The 12,092-nt window shown below is 38.7% G+C and overlaps 1 protein-coding gene across 2 annotated transcripts in view; it reads left to right on the top strand.

Annotated features, from left to right (window-relative positions):
• The window catches only part of LOC106134651 (stress-activated protein kinase JNK), a 109,005-nt gene extending 97,813 nt beyond the window's left edge, over positions 1 to 11,192 (top strand). For both annotated transcript variants that reach the window (XM_060948826.1, XM_060948827.1), the window contains 7 exons: positions 66 to 263; positions 1,211 to 1,345; positions 2,448 to 2,577; positions 2,855 to 3,012; positions 4,779 to 4,904; positions 5,592 to 5,753; positions 6,494 to 11,192. In XM_060948826.1, coding sequence (XP_060804809.1) covers positions 66 to 263; positions 1,211 to 1,345; positions 2,448 to 2,577; positions 2,855 to 3,012; positions 4,779 to 4,904; positions 5,592 to 5,753 — 909 coding nt within the window. In that variant the 3' untranslated portion in view covers positions 6,494 to 11,192. The remainder of the gene's footprint in view (positions 1 to 65; positions 264 to 1,210; positions 1,346 to 2,447; positions 2,578 to 2,854; positions 3,013 to 4,778; positions 4,905 to 5,591; positions 5,754 to 6,493) is intronic.
• The last annotated feature ends 900 nt before the right edge of the window (positions 11,193 to 12,092 follow it).

Below are 12,092 nucleotides of genomic sequence, written 5' to 3'. Positions count from 1 at the left end.
CATATCAGCATACATACTTTTGCACTAGATGAGATTTCATAGCTCCCATTCCTTCATTCCTCTAGATAATCGGTCTCCTGAACGCGTTCACGCCGCAGCGCAGCCTGGAGGAGTTCCAGGACGTGTACCTGGTGATGGAGCTGATGGACGCGAACCTCTGCCAGGTGATCCAGATGGACCTGGACCACGAGAGGATGAGCTACCTGCTTTATCAGATGCTGTGCGGCATCAAACATTTGCATTTAGCTGGGATCATACACAGGGTGTGCACATTTACATACTTACAAAGTTTCAAATTTTTTATTCATTATCATAGGATACTTCATATCGCTTAATAATTGTCAAATCTTACATAAGACTGCGATGCCCCGTCTCTTCCGTGTGATTTACATTGTTCGTATATATGTTTTCTATGAAGAGAGAGTACCAATTATCTTTGATTTTGAACAAATTCAAATTCAAAATTTTTATTCATTATTATAGGATACCTCATATCGCTTAATAATTGTCAAAACGTTTGCGCTTAATAATTGTCAAAACGCTTGGTCTAGTCACGTGATATTGAAGACTGAAATGTTTATAAACGACAATTTTTATTCATTATTATAGGATACCTCATATCGCTTAATAATTGTCAAAACGCTTGGTCTAGTCACGTGATATTGAAGACTGAAATGTTTATAAACGACAATTTTTATTCATTATTATAGGATACCTCATATCGCTTAATAATTGTCAAAACGCTTGGTCTAGTCACGTGATATTGAAGACTGAAATGTTTATAAACGACAATTTTTATTCATTATTATAGGATACCTCATATCGCTTAATAATTGTCAAAACGTTTGGTCTGGTCACGTGATATTGAAGACTGAAATGTTTATAAACGACAATTTTTATTCATTATTATAGGATACCTCATATCGCTTAATAATTGTCAAAACGCTTGGTCTAGTCACGTGATATTGAAGACTGAAATGTTTATAAACGACAATTTTTATTCATTATTATAGGATACCTCATATCGCTTAATAATTGTCAAAACGTTTGCTCTAGTCACGTGATATTGAAGACTGAAATGTTTATAAACGACAATTTTTATTCATTATTATAGGATACCTCATATCGCTTAATAATTGTCAAAACGTTTGGTCTGGTCACGTGATATTGAAGACTGATATGTTTATAAAGGATATTGATTTGCATTCAGGATCTGAAGCCGTCCAACATCGTGGTGAAGAGCGACTGCACGCTGAAGATCCTGGACTTCGGGCTGGCGCGCACCGCCGGCACCACCTTCATGATGACTCCGTACGTGGTCACGCGGTACTACCGCGCGCCAGAGGTCAGTGCCCGCGGCGCGTAAGTTGAGCTATGTGGCGATGAGACGCTGTGAACATCCCGGCACCACCTTCATGATGACTCCGTGCGTGGTCACGCGGTACTACCGCGCGCCAGAGGTCAGTGCCCGCGGCGCGTAAGTTGAGCTATGTGGCGATGAGACGCTCTGAACATCCCGGCACCACCTTCATGATGACTCCGTACGTGGTCACGCGGTACTACCGCGCGCCAGAGGTCAGTACCCGCGGCGCGTAAGTTGAGCTGTGTGGCGGTGAGACGCTCTGAACATCCCGGCACCACCTTCATGATGACTCCGTACGTGGTCACGCGGTACTACCGCGCGCCAGAGGTCAGTACCAGCGGCGCGTAAGTTGAGCTGTGTGGCGGTGAGACGCTCTGAACATCCCGGCACCACCTTCATGATGACTCCGTACGTGGTCACGCGGTACTACCGCGCGCCAGAGGTCAGTGCCCGCGGCGCGTAAGTTGAGCTATGTGGCGATGAGACGCTCTGAACATCCCGGCACCACCTTCATGATGACTCCGTGCGTGGTCACGCGGTCCCTTATTCGCCTTTTACTACATCCATGGCAAAGCGACGTCTATAGCCCTTGCGGGGTAGACAGAGCCAACAGTCTTGTAAAGACTGATAGGTCACGTTCAGCTATTTGGCTTTAAGATAGAATTGAGATTCAAATAGTGACAGGTTGCTAGTCCATCGCCTAAAACAAGAATCCCAAGTTTATAAGCCTACCCCTTAGTCGCCTTTTACGACGTCCATGGGAGATAGATGGAGTGGTCCTTTTCTTTTTTGTATTAGTGCCGGGAACTACACGGCACAAATAGAACAAAGAATAGGATAATAGATTATTTCATAAAATGCCATATACATATTTGATGAATGGATGAAACAAAACAAAAACTTGTAATTCTTACACATTTTGTCAAAATGAGTTCACTGAGGTCACTTGAATAACGTTAACGGTTTGGATTAGGTTATGTAGTTGACAAAACCCTTCTTTATATAATAATTCTCCATTGACTCTGTCATTAGGTAATGTAGTTGACAGAACCCATGTTCATGATTCTCCTATGTCTTCCGTCAGGTGATCCTGGGCATGGGCTACACGGAGAACGTGGACATCTGGTCGGTGGGCTGTATCATGGGCGAGATGATACGGGGCGGCGTTCTGTTCCCGGGCACGGACCACATCGACCAGTGGAACAAGATCATAGGTAATGTTCCGTGACCAGGTGACGCCGGCTACAGACACCCTGGACATCTGATCGGTCGACTCCAGCAAGTTCTGGTCGAACTGTCGCGCAAAAGACAATCTGAGAACTGCATTATGAAATAAGACCGCCTTATGCGCGTCACCTTAATCAATACACTGTATGTGATGATTTTCTAATCACTATATACCTATTATAAAGTGTGAATCTTCATCAAAATCTTTATAATATTTATATAATTTGTTTTATACTATGAATAAGATAATAAATTAAATTTCAGAACAACTGGGCACCCCGTCCGCCGCGTTCATGGCGCGCCTGCAGCCGACCGTGCGCAACTACGTGGAGAACCGGCCGCGGTACGCCGGCTACTCCTTCGAGCGGCTGTTCCCCGACCTGCTGTTCCCCAGCGACAGCAACGAGCACAACAGGCTCAAGGTCGGTGCCTCGTCTGATCTGGTCTTCAATGTGTCCAATTGTGGGGGGACAGGCTCTGGGTTAGTGCCCAGGAGTAGTGCTTAAATGGTGTGGGAATGCTGAATTGGGGAGGAGCCTCATCATTGCGGCTCTTCAATATGCCGTCACGCCCTGCTCGGGTGTCCAATTGTGTGGGGGGAGGGGAGGGAACAGGCTCTGGGTCAGTGCCCAGGAGTAGTGCTTAAATGATGTGGGGATGCTGAATTGGGGGGGAGCGAGAGAAGTATCCAATTGTTGAGTTAAGAGAGGAGAGAGATAGGAGGAGTCAAGTGGAGGGGAATTGAGAAGTATCTAATGGGGGAGGGGGGAGAAGAATGGCGCGCCTGCAACCTGTGTGTGTGTGTGTGTAGGGTGGAAAGGGGGGGGGGGCAGGCTCTGGGTCAGTGCCGAGGAGTAGTGCCTAAATGATGTGGGGATGTTCAATTAGGGGAGGGAGTGAAGTATCCGATTATGGAGTTATCACATGGGGGGGGGGAAGTGAGAAGTATCTAATGGGAGAAGGATCGAATTGTGAGGAAGGGAAGCAATAAGTACTTATTTTAACACATCTTCCTGATGCGGTAAAAAAGTGTCTTAATGAACAAAATTAAGTATTTTTATTATACTATTCTAGATCAAAAATAAAATATACCTAATTGTTAATGTTATATGTTATTGTTGTAATAAGTTGTTCGTATCGATTTCATTTTGAGAAAAATAATAAAATCCACTATCAGAGCTGTGACGTTATCTTTATGACGAAGAGAAGTTAGTTACATATCTTAATTCGTAATCTTCTGCTGCTAGCTTCAATTCATCAACTGACAGTCTCTTAATTGTCAACTGTCTGGGAAAATATAATTCGCTAGCATTAGACAAGCGTAAACATAAACTCTTTTTGTAAATTTTTCATTTTTGTATTCATTGTTATGTGACTTGAAGTACTAAATTTTGAAAACAATAATGCTTAATGACGTTTTTTACCGACATTTTGAAACAACGTAACAAAAACGAAATAAGTAACATTTCATAGGATATTTTTGTGTACAAAGCACTGTCAGTGTCAATGAAGTCTCAATAACGTCAAGTTGGTTTGTTTTTTCAAGACTGACAACGTTGGCAAACGTTTAAAACTAGATAAGTTCATACAGATGACGTCATTGCATAGTAACGTCCTTTTAGAATTAGCCAAATTTCAAGAATAAAATTGAATATGTTAACGACCTTAAATAATAAAATGGGTATGTAAAGTTTTAGTAAATTTTTTTTTTTTGACAAATTACACAGATTGAGTCAGCCTCGAAGTAAGTTCGAGACTTGTGTTACGAGATACTAACTCAACGATACTATATTTTATAATAAATACTTATACCTACAGATAAACATCCAAGACCCAGGCCAATCAGAAAAAGTTCTTTTCACATCAGGCCGGGATTCGAACCCGGAACCACCGGTGTCACAGACAAGCGTACTACCGCTGCGCCACAGAGGCCGTCAAATTTTCATTCATAATCACGTCTATATCTATGTTTCGGGTACACTTGACCTGACCTTTTGCCAGGACGTCCTTAATTTTATATAATGTATGTTAATTAGTAATTTATATATATCTATATATATGTCAAATTAAGGACGTCGTGGTAAAGGGTCAGGTCAAGAGTACCCGAAACCGTCGAGCTTGGAAAGAGGTAGTCTCTGCCTACCCCTCCGGGAATTATGATGATTTTATGTATGTATGTATGCGACAGGCGTCGCAGGCCCGCGACCTGCTCTCGCGCATGCTGGTCATCGACCCCGAGCGCCGCATCTCCGTGGACGAGGCGCTGCTGCACTCCTACATCAACGTGTGGTACGACGAGGGGGAAGTCAACGCGGTGAGCCTCACTGACTGATTGACTCACTGACTCACTGACATAGGGGGTGTGTCTAGGGACGAGGGCCTGCGTTTTAGCCACGGTCACCGACAGTCTCCACTTCTGGAGGGTGTCGGGAGCTTTTTGGACTTTCTTGGGGTTAATTTATACACTTGTGAAGTGTCAGGACTCCATTGGCGACAGGGATGTCGTTTATCTTATATATAAATTCTCGTGGCACAATATTCGTTCCCGTATTCCTCCCGAAACGGCTTGACCGATTCTCATGAAATATTGTGAGCATATTGAGTAGGTCTAAGGCTGATTTTAGTCTCACGCTCACCGTCAGCGCTCATAGCTCAGCGCGTAGTTTCTCAGCGCTGAGGCTCAGCGTGGTTCGTTTCAGTATCATACTAACCGCCTTACTGTACAGCCGACGACCAAAATGCGGAGTGTATTACCACTGATAGAGCAGACAGCCGTTGCAGGAGAATTTGTGACGTAGCTACGTGTCATTCAATAATGCTTCCTAGTAGTTCATATATCTCGGCCAACAGCGCTGACGGTGCGCGTGCCGTCAGCGTAAGACTAAAATCAGCCTGAGAATCGGCCAACATCTATTTCTCATACCCCTCAGTGATAAGGGTCCCACCCTTTAGTTATTCAAATTCAATTTTTTTATACAAACCCGCGATGCCGTGGTTGCAGCCGGCGCCCGCGTCGTACGACCACTCGGTGGACGAGCGCGAGCACACGGTGGAGCAGTGGAAGCAGCTCATCTACCAGGAGGTGGTGGAGTACGCCGCGCCGCTGCCCGCGCCGCCGCTCGCCGCGCCGCCCGACCACGCGCAGCCCGCGCTCACCACATAGGTGAGTGTGTCTCCCAGTACTGTACTGTACTGTGCTGTACTGTACTGTACTGTACTGTGCTGTACTGTACTGTACTGTACTGTACTATACTGTACTGTACTGTGCTATACTGTACTGTACTATACTGTACTGTACTATACTGTACTGTACTGTACTATACTGTACTGTACTATACTGTACTGTACTATACTGTACTGTACTGTATTGAACTATACTGTACTGTTCTGTTTTGTTCTGTACTGTACTATACTTTACTATCACTGTACTGTACTGTATTGTACTATACTGTACTATATTATAAAACAAGCACTATTTGTTTATCGCGTTTTCGAAAACGGCTCTAATGATTTCGTTAAATTTGAATTATAGGCAAAGGGTAAAAAATTGATTTAAGTTAGACCGATGTCTGGGTAAATTAGTGTTTCTCATTTTTTTTTACCCAAATCATTTTCGTTTTCCCATATAAAATGGATAATAGGATATGATAATCACATTTATAGCTTCTACTGGCTTTATAATGATCCCCTATATCGATTTTTTTAGTACAGACATCGCTTATTTTTTACATATTGGGATGGATTTTGTTACGATAACATATCCATCCATATATGGGGTGTACCGACATTGTCTAACTAAATCGACTTTACTATATTCTCTTTGGTGATTGAAATACCATTTTTTTGTTAACTGTACACGTTAAAACACAAAACTGTGTTTAATTCGACAATATTCCGTCTTAGGTATCGACAGAGCTGACCGCCGAGATATAATCGTCATAAGCAGTGAGTGACACTGCAGCGCGCCACTCCTGCGCAGTGGCCCGGCGGCTGAGCTTCACACCAACACGACGATGACACGACTATGACTATGTACATATTTAAACCGGAAATGTTATGTGCAATATTCGGATGAAGTGTAAATTGTTTAGAGCGAGGTCACACGACATAAATACAAGCGAGCGAGGTCGAGTCTTCATCACTACATAGTATAAAACAAAGTCGCTATTTTAGTCTGTTGTAGTCTGTAGAGGAAGGTTTTTATGTATAATAACATTTATAATTTTGCACCCGTGCGAAGCCGGGGCGGGTCGCTAGTTAAATATATATGCCAATGTTGCGCGTTGATAAAGTACATACATATATGATCACGTCTACATATATCTCTTACGGGGTAGGCAGAGTCAAAAATCTCGAATATACTGAGAGGTCACGTTCAGCTTTATGGTTTAAAAACTTTTTATCATTCAGTAATCCGTACAAGAAATTTTAAAAATTATTACACTGAGACTCTGTTGACGCCATGTTAATATTTAATGGGTACATTTATAGACTTTACCTATAGGCGAGCGAAACGTGACTAACAAAATTAAGAGCCAAGCGATGTGATTCAAACTTCGAGCAAGTGAGTGACAGAAGCGGCTATAGAATTAGCGTTTTGTTTAAACAGAGAAACGTTTTTTTTTTTTGCAACGACCCTACATTGTTTATATTTGGTGTATGAAGCGAAAAATGAAAAGAGATGAATTAATGTTTGCCTGCCTCGCTCGCTCGTTATGTGTGGCCAATAAGCCATTATTTTTTTCCCGTGTACAGAGAATGTCCGAGTGTAAACATTAGGCAGCTTAACATTGTAATCGTAGCGTAGATGAAACGTAAATTTGTACTCCATTTAATAAGTTTATATAATTTTGAGGAAACGTTTTATTATTGTCTGTTTCTTGTAGTTTCTTCCTATTTCTTATAATAAATAGGCATAAGTGTTGTGGCAATTTTGAAACGATTGACAACTATCTCTCTGGCAAAAAAATACTGGTTATATTGGCAGAGTAAAATGAAAATATTATTTGCGTGAAATTATTGGTCCTAATGATCGACATGGTAGCATCTTTCTATCCTTGTCTCTCTATATAGAATTGATAGTGTCATAGAGAAGTCTGAGCGAGATAAATATATTTTTCTCGCTCAATCGTACCTTCAAATCGTTTCTCAATCGGCACAAATTGGTAATTTTGTTTGGCTGACAGGTGGCTCTTTGAGTAAAGCTCGGCATTATTTCAGTCTCCCCGTTTCGTTTTCCCTTTTTATTTGCAAAAAGGAGTGCCTTTGCGAATCAATAAAGCGGTTACCAGCTTGCGGACTGACTTTCATATGTTTGAATATTTTTGTAATAACGAAATGTAAAATCAATCGATTCAATGCAATATTTCTTATTTTTCTTTTTATATTTTATTTCAATTTATATACTGATAATAATGTAATTACGGATGATAATAAAAAAAATTGAGCTTATTAATATGTGTTGTCCGAATGGGGGTTTTAACGATGTCTGCCAACAGATAGCGCTAGTTGTGGTCACGTGACAGTCGGATGTTTCAAATATTGTGTTCCATTTGACTGCTGTCAAATTTCGAATCTTCGCCCAAAGATGTGCGTCGGATCCAACGCACCAGTGCTGACATCTGTCATAGTGGATTTTGAAAACCCTCATTTTAATTATCGTGCAATTTAATTTAAATGTAATATGAATAATATTCTGTAGTTAATATTATTATGAACCACTATCGCAAATTCAACAAAATTTCATTGCCAGTGTTATATTGTCCAAATATTAACAGGCGGAAAATATAGACGGAAGAATTTTCGCTAAATCTTAGAAATAGAGTTGTCATCAAGTTATGCTCCTGATTTTAAGATTATTTTGAATTTGCGATGGTGGGTGGGAATATCGTGATTATCCAAAATGTATTATAGTTTCCTTAGCTTTACACAATCAGATGGGGTTTCGTGATGTTGATAGTTTCTCGTAGGTAGGCTCCTAGGCATTGTTGATATACTGTACGGGATTAATTATAAGGACATTTCTACTTAAGTAGTACTTTTATAGGACACCTCACACGTTATTGCAAAATGCGAAAATCTATCTATCAATTATAGTTTTATTTTATGAATTTGAAAAAAATAGGTGAATAAAAATTACCATCAAGATATAGTTATTGTATTTATGACGCCATTGGCTTAATTAATCAATCTATATATACATACATAATTAACGCCTCTTTCCCGTAGGGGTAGGCAGAGACCACATCTTTCACCTTGCCACGATCCCTGCACACTTCTTTCGCTTCATCCACATTCATAACTCTCTTCATGCAAGCTCGTCGGTTTCGGGTACTATTGACCAGACCTTTTGCTAGAACGTCTCCGATTTGATCAAGGTACGTTCATCTAGGCCTTTCCACTCCAACAGTTCCATTCACACTTTGTTTGTTTGCTTAGTCAACCAAAATAAAATATATGTATACCTAAAATAACAGATTGTAGTTACATCTACATATTTATTTTTGGCACTTATTTTTATGATGCTATTGTGTAATATTACGTTTTTAAGATCATTGTATTAAGGTTCTAATGAATTTGAATATGAAAAGCGTCGCTTAGGAATGAATTGCAATTTACGTTGTGGATATTTGACAATAATATTGTCGGCGACTGTATTTATAAGGTTAATTATATCAAATGTAAATACCTTGCACGGTAATGCGAATCATTAAATCCTGCGCGTTTTATGCTTGGATAGATGAAGTATAGTGCCATAAATAAATATATTGTAATGATTCGATATAAACAATGTATTTAACAATGAAATTAAGAGATATGCAACATGGTTAGTTCTGTTTTAATTTTGTTTTTTTTTTAAATAAATTAATTCGACCGATCAAAGATAGTTTTGACTTTGGCGTTTTATTCTATATCAAATATAGTTAATCTTGCACATTTAATGTAAATCATACATTTTCTATAGCTATTTTCTTACCGTTTCTAGGTTTTTATGTAATCTATCAACTGACTGTATTAATTTAAATACTAAATATTTTAATTGTTATACCATGCATTGGCGGTTCCTCAAGGATGACACCTAGGACCTTCACACTTTTTTTCATTGCCAGACGCAAATTAACGTGTGAGGTATAAGTAGGTTATTGTTTGAAACCTCACTAGATGATATGATTATAATAAGATGAAGAAAGATAGCTGTCTCGGATGGTTTCAGTAAATAGCACAATTTACTAGCTATAGGTGAAGCCGGACGGTATCAAGTTTGTGATGTTCTCGCGTTTTGTATCGATGTCGATAAAAAAAGCAATAATACCTTAGATAAAACAGTTTTCTCTGCACTCTTAATAGATAACACAATAAAAACACAAAGAAATCAATAAGAAACAAAAAATTACCAAAATAACGTAAATTAACAGGAATATTGTAAACGTTAATGCGACATAACTGTAAATCTTGCTCTTTTTTAAAGTTATGTCTTCATGTGTGCTCAATGTCACAAAAATTAACAAAAGACTGATTCCAAATATACTTATTTCAAACTTATGAAATCGAAAATGGGTTGTTTTACATGAAACTTTATTACATACCTGATGTTATCTATTTGAGTGCTGCGATTACTTAATAGCATGAATAATATACTACATAGTAACTGTCTTCTTTCTTCATTTATATGCAGGGTTATTCCCGAACGCTGTCAAGTCATATTTCTTATTTTCACTCCAACTCTGACTTTGAGGTTAACTTGTTAGATAAATTCCTTGTCAACATTTGTGAACAAACTTTGAGGTCAGACCAGGTTTACTGATATCATTGTAACTCTGACTTTTATCTCTTTTTATTATCTGACCACCAAAATGTTTTTTTTTTTTGTAATCACAGAATTATGTTTATGTTTTCAAATTCTTTGACGAATTTCAATTGAATTACTCTTAAGCTCACCTTTTCCTTAATAAAATTTTAAATTTAATTACCTACAAAATAATAGTTACAATATGTTATTTACATGTTATTTAGCTATATGAATTTTCAGAATATTTGTATTTATTTAAACTCATTAAATGCTTCATTTTTATAATTATCATCAAATAAGAAAAAGACATAACAAGCGTGTATTTTTAATCAATTTCGCGACAAATGTGTCCACACAATCTGTTACAAATGGTAATAGTACCCTTCTTTCTTTCTTTTCTATATTATGCTTATCTACTTGACTTCATTTAAATCAACTTGACATAACATTATGAAAGTATACAATAATTTAGGTTTAAGGGAATTGTAAATATAAAAACCATAGACGAAACGGAACGAAAGTGAAGAACACAGGACATTAACCTTAGGAGTTTGATCACTATAGTGAATATAAATCACGATTGTACGTCCAAATTGTCCATATGTTAATGTACCTAATACAAATTACAATAATATAATCGTAGAATGTATTTTAGTACACTTGGAGGCGAGTTAAGGTGTCGCGGGCGGTCGTCCGCGAACTCTAGTATACATTTGAGTTACACTTGATGACTATCTAAAAACAACTTATTTTTACTGTACACGTAAGTTATTTCATATTTTAACTGAATAAAATCGAATTGGTTATTATAAATGTTTGTTTGATTTAAAATTAATACCTTGACCTTTATTCACACAAGTCACTAGACTGTCACGGCTTGTACTTGAAAGTGTATATCAAATAATTAACTTGTACCTTTGTACGTACGTACCTTTGGAAGTAGTTATACCTACGTCTACGTCTGCTGCTGATAGGAGGTTCTGGATTTCGATTTCCAGCGCGGGCAAAGCTATATTCTTAACTTTCGCCTGGGTAAATTGTACCCTAAATCCTTTTCCGTACACGCAAAATTTCATGGAGATCGATTCAGTGGTTTAAAAATAAATTTCGCATTTTTAATACTTACTTGTAATACTTACCGAGCTTGCATGAAGAGAGTTATGAATGTGGATGAAGCGAAGGAAATATGCAGAGATCGTGGCAAGTGGAAAGAGGTAGTCTCTGCCTACCCCTCCGGGAAAGAGGCGTGATTTTATGTATGTATGTGTGTTTATAATACTTATAAACCGATGTTTACCAAGTTTGGATTGGCAAAAGATTCACACACACATAATGTTCTATTACAGTGTATTCAGTCCTTAAATTATATTATCTTTGAGTAAGTATCTCGTAACACAAGTTTCGAACTTACTTCGAGGCTAACCCAAAGGCCATATAAATATTCTAAAGGATAATAGTAACATACGAAAGACATAATCTAGCGATTCGTTTTAAAATAGTCAATGATTTTTGGAATAACTCGGATGGGCGGAATAGTTGATCATTCGAAGACAGTTGATCAAAAGAAGTTTCTAACGCTGCGTTGTATATTACGTTGGAGCATTATCAGCGTCATAAACAGATCGCATAAAAAAAAGTCATGTTGACATGACACGACTTCCTGACATGACGTTGAAATCGATTCCATTGAAAGTTCTGTCAATGTCAAAACTG

This window comes from Amyelois transitella, chromosome 17 (genome assembly GCF_032362555.1).
Source record: "Amyelois transitella isolate CPQ chromosome 17, ilAmyTran1.1, whole genome shotgun sequence".
Lineage (NCBI taxonomy): Eukaryota > Metazoa > Arthropoda > Insecta > Lepidoptera > Pyralidae > Amyelois > Amyelois transitella.
This window is presented reverse-complemented; position numbering and strand designations above follow the sequence as displayed.